At 41.4% G+C, this 14,087-nt stretch overlaps 1 protein-coding gene across 1 annotated transcript; it reads right to left on the bottom strand.

Annotated features, from left to right (window-relative positions):
- Positions 1–2,791: 2,791 nt before the first annotated feature.
- On the bottom strand, positions 2,792–10,899 carry LOC310776605 (cystine/glutamate transporter-like; the record flags this gene model as incomplete). Its single annotated transcript, XM_083636782.1, has 12 exons — positions 2,792–2,856; positions 3,415–3,592; positions 3,689–3,838; positions 6,024–6,120; positions 6,211–6,314; positions 6,410–6,533; positions 6,722–6,766; positions 8,257–8,356; positions 9,134–9,259; positions 9,349–9,464; positions 9,543–9,669; positions 10,671–10,899. The coding sequence occupies 12 exons, from the start codon at positions 10,897–10,899 to the stop codon at positions 2,792–2,794; spliced, it is 1,461 nt and encodes a 486-aa protein (XP_083492908.1).
- Positions 10,900–14,087: the final 3,188 nt, after the last annotated feature.

Raw genomic sequence — 14,087 nt, forward strand, 5'->3', positions numbered from 1 at the left:
CACTCATGATCAATGAAACTGTGAGGTGAGCATTGAGCAGTCAGAGTCGTTAGTAGTTAATTAATTAGCGCATATTGATATGCAAATTAGCGCGTAACGTTGTTTCGTAGGCTAAACAAAAGAACTTGTGGCTGTGCCTGCCAGACAAACAGGTGGACTGGAGGAAGGTAGGTAGGCTACCATGGCACCAGCCAGCCATGTCATGCTAGCTCGCAGTAAAGTGGGTGTAAATGGATGCAATGTTTTTTGAGAAACATATGGGCATAAGTGACAAACATATTTTCAAACGGGTCCCTTGTTATCTGAATGAAATTAAGCCCTTCAGAATCGCAAGTGGCTGCTTTACACAGCCTGTCTGATGTGATGATGATGATAGCTTAACATGCGTGCATGGCATGCTATTCACTTTTCTTTCCTTCTTTCCCTATTTTTGCACGCTGTGGTGGTGGTAGCCTACCAACTTCCAACCAGTCAGATCTTGTTTTTTCCCACAATAATTTCATAATACCATTTGTAATGCCACCGTTGTAGTGCTGTTGTTCAAAATTAAAGTACATTTTCTCAGATGTCTTTCTAGTCACACAATTTAATAGTCAGTGTTTCCCATACACTGATCTATTTGTGGTGGTACACCCTACATAGATTTTGACCCCCACAAATACTGCCACATATTAATTTCAACTAGTTGACTGCAAACTCCTGCTTTAGTGCTTACAGTATATTATTATCTTGTCGGAATATTATTCCAGCCAATAAGTTAGGAAGTTCCCTTTTGATATAATTTTACTTTTGTTTTGCCTACAAAGCAAAATGTTACTTTACTTGAAACTCCCCTGAAGTGATTTTGGTATTATTTATGCAAGCATAATTCTACCATATAGAACCTGTATGCAGAATATATATAGTATATATAGGGAAACAATTATTTTTTCATCGCTGTAAAACCACAGAACGGTAAAGAAGATATTGATGTGTGTAGTTCTTCATAGATCTAGTCTCTTCATTTTGATCTCAAAGTGCGCCAGTTTGATCCATTTTTACTTGAAACTGTACAAAATTTTCTTCCGGGGGGGCATGCCCCCGGACCCCCCTAGGGGTTCAGCGGTCCATGACCTTTGGGTGGGCTGAGCCCACCCAAAGCTCTGATGCTAAAACCGCCCCTGATGGTAGCCTATATTGAGTCCAGGAAACCAGCTTGGGCTTTTTAACACACAGCAACAAAGAAATTCAATTATTTACTTAGAACAACTCATGCTTCCAAGCAATACTTCTTCAGCAACGACACACAGACTGAAGAGACAAATTGTATTCACTAAACAACGTCATGTTAATCTGCATGAGCCAGATTAATACATTTGTGCAATACATTAATGCTAAAGTGTCCATCTTATGTTCTCATGTTCAGTGTTAAAATAAAAAAAATTGCATGCTAAAAACTATTTCTGGAATTTTACTAGAAATATCTGAAGAGAGAGCCAAAGTCGACATCATTTCCTGCTTCAACATGTGTACCAAGGGATTTTCATCAGCTTTTTATTTTCCCATAGACATTTCGTAAAATGCTTATGAAAATACTTACTTTGTAAAACCAAATGACTCATCTATGTTATTAAAGGAACACTCCGCCCATTTTCAACCAGCTTTGTATCATTAGAACATCAGTAGTATATCAGAAAACTGTAAACGGTTTTGAAGTCTGTCATTTAATTTGACAGTTATTGAGTGTTAAAGTGTGGACCAGTGACATCACTGGTCCACACTAACTCAAATTAATAACTCATTAACTCAAATCAATCTCAATAACTGTCAAACTATTCATCATTCATCTAGTTTGACAGTTATTGAGAGTTGATTTGAGTTCATGAGTTATTCATTTGAGTTAGTGTGGACCAGTGATGTCACTGGTCCACACTTTAACACTCAATAACTGTCAAATTAAATAAGTTATCCTTTATTTATCCCCGTGGGGAAATTCATCCTCTGCATTTGACCCATCCTCTACTAGGAACCTTCCTAGAACTAGGAGCAGTGGGCAGCCACTGTGCAGCGCCCGGGGACCAACTCCAGTTCTTTTGCCAGTACCTTGGTCAGGGGCACTGACAGGAGTATTAACCCTAACATACATGTCTTTCTTGATGGTGGGAGGAAACCGGAGCACCCGGAGAAAACCCACACGGACACGGGGAGAACATGCAAACTCCACACAGAAAGGACCTGGGACGGACCGGGGTTCGAACCCGGGACCTTCTTGCTGTGAGGCAACAGTGTTAACCACTGAGGCTGAGCCACCGTGCCGTCCAAATAAATGACAGACTTCAAAACAGTTTACAGTTTTCTGATATACTACTGATGTTCTAATGATACAAAGCTGGTTGAAAATGGGCAGAGTGTTCCTTTAACAGGAGAGACCATACAGTAGAACATTTCACTCGGACCAAAACTAAACCAAAAAAGTTGAAGTATTCTTTTTAAATCCACTCCTTTTTTTTTAACGTTTTTGTCCAAGTGAAATATTCTGTGTTCTCTCCTGTTTCTCAATATAGGTGAATCATTTGGTTTGACCAAATACAACTATTTGTATAAGCATTTTACGAAATGTCTATGGGAAAATTATTGGCGGATGAAAATCTCTTGGTACCCATGCTGAAACAGGAGGTGTTGTTGACTTTGGCTCTCTACAGTACCAATGAAATTAAATCTCATCCAAAGAAACTGTACGACTAAGACTAATAGGATTTTAAGACTCAATATGAGATGAAAAGGTGGATATTTCTGCAGTGCAGGATGGTCGTCAGTATGTCTGGACTTCCTGTTGAGCCACTTCTAGTAGGATCTGCAGCTGTGTACTGCAGTAGTCTGAATGTAGGAGAGAGTCAGAATAATAGAGTCAAGGCTTCTTCAATCTCCATGATGAACAGCACACTGCTAAACAACCATGTCAGTGTTCTACCACATGTTCTAAACAATCTGTTTCGGATGAATACTTGAGGAGAATACATTACATCCTAAGCATGAGCAAAGTCCCTGCATTTCATATGATTGCTGCCAAAACGTCCACACTTTTTTTTCTGGCTTCCCGATAAATTTATCTCTCTATTCAATTTTGTTTGAACTGTATAATGATGAAAACTACACAAATTTGGACTCACTTAGCCTGTCATGTCAAGTCTTAGCCTAAGACTTGACATGAGATATACCCATTAAAAGAGACAACTATTCTCACAAATTTGATTCTTACAAACTATTCTTAAAAATGATTTGCACAAAATGATTACAAATTAGAATAGAAGGTACAGATAGTAAATGTTGAACTTTGGACTTTTTACCCCAGAATGGATACATAGAAAATCCTGACTTTGTTGAAGACATTTTCTATGTGAGTAATGTCAGTAATGTCAAGTTGGCATGACTCACTGAAGATGTGTCTCAATCTCCGAGGCAGGCGAGAGCGGTGGACGGTCAGGTAATAAACTGGGATCCCGGTGAGTGTGAGGGCGCAGCTTCGCCCCGTGGTCCAGGGGTCCGAGTACAAAGACATACCCACGATGAAGAAGCACACTGCAGTGAAGATGATTGGGATGACCAGAGGCACCTGGGGGTCGAACACAGCAAGTGAAAACAGGTAAGATAGGATGGAGAATGCTTTATACAGTAATTTGGCATAAATAATAAAGGCAGATATGGTCACCTTGAAAGGTCTGGGGTGGAGGGGGAAGCGATAGCGATGGATGAGCATCCCAGAGGTTGTCAAGGCGACGAAGAACCAGGCAGAGAAGGCCACAAGGTTGATGAGCTGGAAGATCTCTCCAGTGGCTAGCATCAGCACCATCGAGGGGTACTGGAGACACACAGGCAAGACAATGAAGACAGTCCAACGATGATCGACATTTCACTGCATTGAATCATATCCCTGGTGCTGTAGAGAAGCCTCCCAAGGCTTTTGAGCATGACTGTGTCTTTATGTATTATTTTATTTGGGATTTTTATTTAATTATATAGATTTGTTTTAATTATATCTATTTATTGATTTTTATTTTCATCTATAGGCCTATTATCTATACTTTGCATCTCCTAGTATACATGTTGCTATTATATTGCCTATAATGTGTAAACGCCATTTGCACAGTATGTGACTCCTTCCTTATGGTGACGTTTTCTGAGTGAAACAGGGTAGAGAGGCGGGACATAGCGTGTGGAGGAGTTTGATTTAACCATTGAAAAGTAGGCGTGTTGAGGGACTGAATCCGAAGCGAGTCAGGTGCCCTGCATGCCTTCAGTGTTTCTGAGTAGAGGGAGAAAGCAGTCTTCTAAATCAGTGGTCTTCAACCAGGGGTCTGTGACTCCTAGGGGGTCCGCAGAGGTACTGCAGGAGGTCCGCCAATTTTTGTCAAAGTAGTATGTGATTTTTTTTAAACGTATTTTAGACAAAAAATAATAATATTGAGTAAACTCCAATTATTCATAGGGTACAATAAGCTACTTTTGACAAAAAATATTTACAAAGTGAAACTGATGAAGCAATATGCACAACTCGTTCGCTCCTTCTTGCTTTTTTAAACTATTAATAAAAAGAAGTGTCAATCAATCCTGATATGTCTGCTGGATTAGAAATGTTATTATAGGCTACGCTGATGTGCTTTTACAGTAACAGTGTTTTGTTCTAATTTACATAAATAAAGCTGACATGACATGGTACAGTATTAGAGTCCCATAAACAACTAGTTTTGAGTAATTCCACAATAAATATGTAATCATTTCCATCATATCAGAGGTGAACGACACTGATGATGAGTTCTAATAAAAGACCAATATTGCACCAATTAGGGGAGAGTGGGGTGAGTTGTGCCAGGGGGGAAGTTGTGCCACCCCTTGTATCTAGAAAACCATAGAAGAAATTGGTCATGTGACCACACATTTTTGAAGAGGCATCCATTTTACTCACTCTGCAAAGAAGGGAGGCAGATGGCAGATGTTTTTTGCCTCTCAAAGTAATTTTTTTATGATCAAGGTTTATTGATTGTTGTGTCTGAACAATTATAGACAAGCTTGAAAACATTTCACACATGTGTTAGTGTTTTAGTAAGCTACAATATGAGGCTATACTGTTAGCATGATGTTAGCTCCAAACCAGCTATATGATACAAGTTTGTTAAAATGGTGGGGATGGGGTGATTTGTGCCAAAAGGCCTGGGTTAAGTTGTGCCAGTGCAGTTGCAGTTGATTTAGTGAAATGTTATTTCATTTTGTTCTTAAATGTTTAAATAGAACTTGTTGAAGAATATTGCAGTATTGGCAAGTGTAGCCTGGCTCTGTGATAGTTGATTTTGTTCATTTTGAACATAATTTTTATTTCTGAAAATGTTAAATATGTAGGTCAACTGCTGCTACCGTTTAGCCTTGTTTAACCCTGTTATAGTACACTGGACTTTAGTGTTATCTTTATTTTGTCTTGCTTTGATATAGCATTACAGTAGGCTATATGACATGAAAATGTTCTGTTTTACTTCAGTAATCAATGGCACAATTTACCCCAATGTATTCTCTCCAAAGGCACAACTTACCCCGCACCGGGGGCAAGTTGTGCCAAGAGACCACTTTTTTAAGAATAGCCATATTTTTTTAACAGTTTATTTAAGATCCAAAGGGAGTGTTCCCAGTGGTGCACAACATCCTGAAATATATTTACATATTGTAGTTGGAGGCATTACTGTCATGCCCTCACTTTAAAGACACCTCAAGTAAAAAGTGGCACAACTCACCCCACTCTCCCCTACCCTAATATTCTTCATATTTAAGTCATGCTCAAGTGATGCACATTATATGAAGATAGGAGAAAAGGTGTGAACTATTGCATTTCTGAACTGATTTCTTTTTTTAAGAAAAAAGTATCCTTATGATGATCCCCACGGTCATAATTTACTTTTCTATTTGTTTGCCACTACACTGACATTACTTCAACATAATCAATGTAATATTATGACATTGATAAAGAATCTATGCAATTGAGTGTGAAAGCACATCACCAGTAGCAGCACAGCCGGCACAGGCGTGTGTCTGCGGATGTGGATCATGGAGAAGAGTGCCGGCCACTGGCCCTCCCTGGCTCCCACCAACAGGATCCTGCAGCGTGGACAGAGAGACAGAGATAATCAGTCATCCTATAGGTCCAATTCAGGTGCTGAGTCTGGTTCCTTTCTGGCACTAGATTACCTGGGTGATGCAAAGAGGCCACCATTCAACTGCCCCAGGATGGATATGGCCACTAGAATGGGAATCACAGATGCCAGGCCCTGGAGAGTGCGGTTGGCAAATGTCTGCGGAGGTACAGACACTGGATGAGACTTGCACAGCAACAGACAGTGAAATTATTTTTGCAGCAAACGCATGCAGTATACAGTATGGCACCGACCACAGCCACGGCATCAGACAGCAGCAGCTCAGCAGGAGTCATCACAGTGTAGTAGACCACATTAACAAGCACATAGAAGATCATCACTGTCACCATGGAGCAGATGATTGCCAGTGGAATGTTTCTGATGAGACAGGGCACGCACACACACACGCACGCACGCACGCACGCACGCACGCACACACACACACACACACACACACACACACACACACACACACACACACACACACACACACAGTATGCATAGTACATAGTCACATAACTTTTCAAAATGCATTGACTGGAGAGCAGATATCAAATGGGAAATACCTGTTTGGGTTAATGACCTCTTCTGTGCAAGAAATCAGAAAGCTCCTGAAGGGAAAAGAAAAAGCAGGTCCATATAAGGCAAACAGTTGTGATTGTCAGGTGTTTAAGTAACATTGTGTGTCATTATGACTGTGACTGTTGTGTTAACCGTATTGTAGCGATGTGAGTTTTAGGGTAATGATGGGATTACGTTGTATTACAAGTTTGTCTACGTTGTGTTATAAGTTGCTAGTTATGGCACATGAACGCACCAGAGAGACCCTAGAGGGGGGCTCTTGAGACACGTGGGGTTATATCTCTCTGGGGATTGGCTGAGAGGGGAAAAGCCATGAGAGTGTCTGGGGCAGAGCCATGTATATAGATTAGAAGAGTCGCGACATCTCCATTCACTCCAATGGACCCGTTTTTTACTTTCAAGAGTTCCAGGAAGTAAGGTCCTGGATTAAGCAGCACTGTCGAGTTGCAGCAAAATGGACAGTTTGTGTGGTACTTTGATTTTTTTTCTTTTTTTTATCAAATTGTACATTATCAGCTTTATTTTAGCATTCAAAAGTAGCGCAAGACCCCGTCCTGGCTGTTCATTGGCTAATGAGTCACGCATTTTGGTCCTCCACTGATGCCACTCTCTCTAAATTGCTCTGGTCTTGGGGAGAACGTTGTTCTGGGGGAGAACGTTGCTGTAGCGTGTGTCTGCTGTGAGTGCGAGCCAGGGATGGATGCTTGGATAATATGGTGTGGGTTATAGCAGATCCTGTTATAAATGTTATAAATAAATGCATTGAATTGCAAGTCAAGTATTGCCTCCTTCCTCCCTTCCATCAAGCCCTGGCAGCACATCACCCCTACCCTCATCCACCTCCATTGGCTCCCGGTCAAGTTCTGGATCTTCTACAAACTCCTCATCCTCACTTACAAATCCCTTCATCCATTCGCCCCCCAATACTTGTCCAACCTCCTCCACCAACACACTCCATCTCGGAACCTGCGTTCCTCAGACATGGGTCTGCCTGCTGTCCATCCCCCGTACCAGACTAAAAACTTTCGGGGACAGATCCTTCAGCGTGGCAGCCCCCACCCTCTGGAACTCTCTCCCTCCTGAAATACATAACGCCCCGACCCTGGACACTTTCAAAACAACCCTCAAGACCCACCTCTTCACCATGGCCTTTCCCCATTAGCTAGTTTAGTTTAGTTAGTTAGCCATCCCTTTGTTTTGTTTGTTTTGCCCCTCTCTCCATTAATCTGTTTCCCTTGGATCCCTCCCCTTGCACCCTCTCCGGTATTATGACCTTCGTTTTTTTGAAAGGCACTATATACATTCAAGTTATTATTATTATTTTATTAATGGTCCCGGAGCAGATCGTTACAGTATTGCTGTCTCATTTTTTTTGCATTTTTATGTATGCATTGTTGTTAATATTCTCGTTTGTATAATATTATTGGCATTCTGTGTCATTCAGCTCGTGAAAAATTCCGCTTATGGTAAAACTGCACAGGAATGTTTGTTGAACATGAACTAGTGCTCATATGCTTACCATCCACCATAGGCATATAAGCCACTATAGAAGGCCAGTGGCAGCCTATCCAGTGTTAATGAATCCATCTCAAAACCATTCTGGAAATTCTCTGTCTTTCCTGGAAGCAGATACAGAGATACAGCAACGGAACATTAAGATACATGAGTGATTCCACAAAACCAGTACGATTTGAGTCCCTATTTTATTTTTTTATCAACTAGCAATCTAGTTCTAGTTTGGAGACTCTGGAGGCAATTTGAATATAGCAATGATTTCTAGGGAGGAGATGATGCGCCATGGGCGCAACATGTTGTGTCTGCATCACCTGGCTACATTGAATATTTCAACTAAAAACATGGTATATATGATGTTTATTCATGTCAACTTGGCATCTCAGGGCTTGAGGAGACTTGGGTTATGCCATGTGAGCAGTATAGATGCATTTTATGTATTTATTTCTGTGTTTTTTTACGTTCTTGCTCATGGTCCCCTTCACAATCAGCAGACAGCTCTACTTTCGTGACGCGGCTGGTCTCCATTTCTCCAAACTGAGACCCCACCGGCTGCATTCTACTACATGTAGTACACTGACTGTATGCAAGTACCTCAAACAACCCCCCTTCAAACAAAGTGAACGTTTAGCTGCCGCTGCTCTCTGGTTGCTATGGCACCCTTTGTGTTGTTTGTCTGAGTGTTTGACCCATGTGTTCTGTAAAGCGACTTTGAGTACTTGAAAAGCGCTATATAAAATAAATGTATTATTATTATTATTATCCCTTTAATGTGTGAGGTTTGGTTTTGTGAAATGACCCCCATGTTGATTGAATAGACCTTTAAAAACTCAACTCTATTGAATTCATTCATGCGTCTATCTCGATCAAACCCTCCCTCCCACCTTTGGCCAGTGCGATGACACCGGGGACGATGATGAGGACCAGCGCCAACATCTTAATGATGGTCAGAGTGACCTGAGTTCGAGAGGCCAGGGTCACAGTCCAGCAGTTGGCCACCACTACAAATGCTACAGGAGCACAGAGAGAAACAGGTAATCAAACAGAGTTTCTATGGCAATCTTTTCAGTATTTGGGAAATGCAGAGACAGCCACTTACTCACTCCAAGGATGCTGACCAGTTTGATAAGCAGGGTGGGAGCAGCACAGGGTGTGAAGAACGCCTCCACCACATAGCTACCGAATGCCAGGGACCCATAGGACGTTGATGCCGGCCTGTACAGGGGAAACAGGTTTAGTATGTGCTGCTATGACTTGACTTCATTATAAATAACAAAACAAGAATGGACGCACCTGATGAATAGAAACTCAGCCCAGAGTCGTAGGAAGGCAGGCAGAGGTCCCAGTGTCTCCAGCAGGTAAGTGTAGTCGCCTCCTGACTTTTTAAAAGTGGTGCTCAGTTCAGCATAGCACAGGGCCCCTGATGGAATACAGTGCATGGTGTAACAGCATAGCCCACCACCTCTTCCAGCTCCTCCCCTCTGGAAGGCACTAGAGGGCCATACCCACCAAAACCACCCGCTTCAATACCAGATTCTTTCCAACAGCAGTCAGAACACTCAACTGACCCTGCTAGCCCCCCTGCTGGACTTCTCTTGCTCATGCGTTTACTCTGTGTGTGATGTAATGTCTTAGGTGTTGGGTTTGTTTTGTCTCTCTTTTTGCATTGGAACTGAGCTACCATGCTGTACCAAACAATTACCACCAACATTGTTGCGTGGCAATAATAAAGTATCTTGTATCTTGTACAGAACGTGCTGACATCAGAACAGGTTAGTGCAAGCAGAGTTAAGACAATATATGTTATGACTGTCACTGTCTGACATTCAGAGGCATCTGGCATAAGTTGAAGGTTACAGACGGTGATTTTCCATCAGAGGGGTTGCTGCCATTAATCCTTGGTCAAACATTGTCATATTTGTATCTTTTTTTCTCTTATCTTTTTATTCTTAAATGTGTATGAATAAACTGTGTATATGTCCTTGTTTGCAACGTACCTGCCTCTAAATGCCCCTCGAGATACTAGGTCACGTTCACGCATGTCAAAACTGTGCACCGTCCAACTAGGTAGCAAACATGGATGGCTCAAATGTCCAGTTGCTGTCACAAAAAAAGAGGTTGGGAATATTGGTCTATGGTGTTGACTGATGAGACACTTTGATCCTATTCCACGAGTACTGTATGCATGTTTTACTAATATTGTCCTCCTGGAGAGTTTTAAAATGCTGTTTTCTACTCTGCTAAGAATAAAAATATGCGTGAAACACTGAATAGGCTAATTATAATTTGGGGAATTCTTGGGAGGAAAATGGTTCATTTTAAAGATAGATAGGTACATATTTTCACCAATCTGAGGCTTCAATCCAAACAATCAACTTTAAAAATCCATATGAGCCAAACCCTAGTTTTGAGATGTCTTACCAAACATGGAGAGCACCCCACTCAGCACCCACACCAGGAGAGAGAGCCACACGCTGCCGCTGTTCATCAGGACCCCCTTGGGTGCGATGAAGATGCCGCTGCCCACCACCGACCCGATGATGAAGGACACAGCAGGTACCAGGCCTATGGTCCGCCGAAGGTGCACCACCTCCTCTCCCTTCTTCTCCTTCACCTCTCCCCCCTCTGGCATCACCTCTGTCCCACTCATTCCCTCAACTGCTTGACTCCACCAAACATGGCCCTCTCTCCCCTTATTTTTATAGTCTATCTAATCCGCATGTGTGTTTCTCCCCTCATTGGCTCTTGCAACTCAGTGCAGTAACCAGGGTGACCCAGACCCACCCATTCTGTCTGAGAAGGGAACAAAACAGCTGCATAGGCTACTTAACAGACCTTCCTAAAACAGAAGCTCCTAAGATCTTTCCCTGTACCTTCCTTTACTTCTCTCATTTCTATTTGAATAATGGCAAAATGCAGTCAGTGAGCAAGTGGGACTGGTTAAACCAAAGACAATGGGATTTCAATCATTGTTTCTCTCCACCTCTCTTTCCTTTCGGTGGCTCTCCAGACTGCATCATCTAGAGTTGCATTAACACTGAGGTTAGTGCAATAGATAAGCCCAGAATGTTCAAATAAAAGTCCACCACCTTCCAAAGAAAAGCCCAGAACCTTCCAAATTAATGCCCAAATCCTTCAAAATAAAAGCCCAAAACCCTTCAGAATGAAAACCCAAAACACACACAGACCTTCAAAGTAAAAGGCCAACAGTGCGTGTGCATGCGCGCACACGCAAACACACACTCACACACACAGACCTTCAAAATAAAACCCCAACACACTCAGACCTTACGCACATCACACACACAGACACAAAACAACAACAACACCACATACGCACACGCACACACACACGCACACGCACACGCACACACACACACACACACACACACACACACACAGACACAACAACAACACGCGCGTGTGCGCGCGCGCACAAACACACACACACACTCACACACAAACAACAACCGGGGCCGGTTGTTGTGCGTGTGTTGTACCGGGCCCGGAGTCCCACCAAACTACTGTAGATTTTAAGGCCGCGTAGCAGTACATTATATTCAATCATTTAAAAAAAAATCACAGGGATCAACACCTTCCTGTTCCCGGTCGCACATCCCAGCCACAAAATTCTTTCTTCTCCATTCTCTTCTCTGTCTCCCCATACAGTATGTCTTAAACTATAACCTATAGTTTAAATATTGCCTATAGTCTATAGGAAATATCATAAGAATATTATAGAAATAGGCCTATTTGCGTGATATAAAGCACAATAATGTCACTAGGCCAGTGGTTCTCAAATTGGGGTCCGCGGACCCCCAGGGGTCCGTGGCACTTTGCCAGGGGGTCCGCGAAAAGTTTTCAGGTATTTTTTTTTCTTTTTTTTTTTAATAAAAAAAAAATGCTACATGTTACTTATTCCTTCTCAAACTACTTCCTACATGGTGGTAGTCATTCAAAATATCTTGGCTGTCATTGATTGTGTTGCATAGTGGTTTTCTGTACTGTTGACAAATTGTGATATTGTAAGTCGCTTTGGACAAAACAAAAGTGTCTGCTAAATGACGTAATGTACTGTAAATGTAAGGTAATAAAAAAAAAAATATATATATATATTTTTGCAAGTTCAACGAAAATAGTTTATGCTTTAAATCTAAAATGGTTCATAGATTACATTCTAATAACAAACCTATCAAATTAAAAGTCAAGCACGTTACCGTGGAAACAATTAAGCTTAGCCCAAAATCAAGAATCAGAATGAGGGGGTCCCCGGTATATTTTCTATCTTGTAAGGGGTCCTTGGCTGAAAAACATTTGAGAACCTCTGCACTAGGCTATAAACTTTGAGTACATACACACTATAGGAATAACAACATTGCTATGTTTGTTTATTTCTCTCTCTCTGCTTTGTGTGTGTGTGTGTGTGTGTGTGCGTGTGTGTGTGTGTGTGTGTGTGTTTGTGTGTGTGTGTGTGTGTCTGATCGTTTCTCACTCTGTTTAGACGTAGACCATAAAAGTTAAAATTTAGCAGAAAGTCAGTTATATTTGTAGGCTTCAATTACTCCTATTTCACTCAATGGCCTTTGTGCCCTCGCATGTGGCCTTGCGTCCTAAAACAAATTGCAACACCAAAGGCCAAATGGCCTTGTCACTAAAATGACGACATTCCACCCTGATGTGTGCACTCCAGAGTGCAACATATTTTGGAACATGTTTATCTCACCTGCAAGAAGTGTTGGGCAAGTTACTTTCAAAATGTAATATACTACATATTACTAGTTACTTTAATTTGAAAGTAATACTGGTATGTTACTTTACAATATTACTGTCTGTGTAGAGTAACTTGTTATTTATACTTTGGCATTACTTTCCCCAAAATAACTGCAGTAGCAGAATGACATCGCCGCCCCGTAACCATACCGAAAAACAATTTCAACCGGCTTGAAGTCACTGTAAACTGTCTAAAATTCTAAATGTTATCCTTTTCCTTTGTTATAGTCATCTATAGTGGTTATTTGCATAAAAACCACACAATTTGATTAGGAAATGATTGTATCTTTATTTAAATATGTGCTTCGATTAAAAAAAATAAACTCAATTTGTGACTTGTGTTACTTGATAAAGTAACTGGTATAATGTTACGGAAATCCTATTGGTAAGTTATATTACTGAGTTACTGCTAAAAGTCATATATTACATGTAATAAGTTACTTTTGTAATGCGTTATCCCAAACACTGCCTGCAAGTAAGTTTCAAGGGCAACCCACACATTCCATTTGGCAAGGTTCTTGCCCCCTTTGGCATAATATTCTGTTTATTTCTGCCTTGTTCCTCCAACATCAGAGCAGGGTGTGCCTGGGTACATCCATAATGAATGTGTTTATACAAGTATATCATGTAGAATTACACATCTGATAGTGAGCTTATAAACACACCCACTGCCACTCAGAGTGCTCTCCCATTGGCTGATGGGATCTGATGACGGATGAATGGATTATGGGATGAGTAGTTCCTTCAATCTTAAAATATATTATGTACACATTCTTGTACCTTTGGCTTTTTCACGTTTTCAATGTTCTTATGTTTTGCTCTGAATCGAATTATTTATGGTCACGATTTTGTAGCTGGCCATTTGGATTGGTTCCAGGCTTAAAACTCTATGAGCATTTTTCAAAATGTGATGGAGAAAGGGGAATGGACAATTACTCTCCGTCTCCCGGAACCAAAGGTCACCTTTGGTTCCGGGAGACGGAGAGTAGGCACGTAGGGAGGCACGTAGGGAGGAACAGGGAAAGATCTTAGGAGCTTCTGTTTTAGGAAGGCCTGTTAAGTAAATGC

The sequence above is a fragment of the Poromitra crassiceps genome (genome assembly GCF_964638095.1).
Source record: "Poromitra crassiceps genome assembly, chromosome: 5".
Classification (NCBI taxonomy): Eukaryota; Metazoa; Chordata; class Actinopteri; order Beryciformes; family Melamphaidae; genus Poromitra; species Poromitra crassiceps.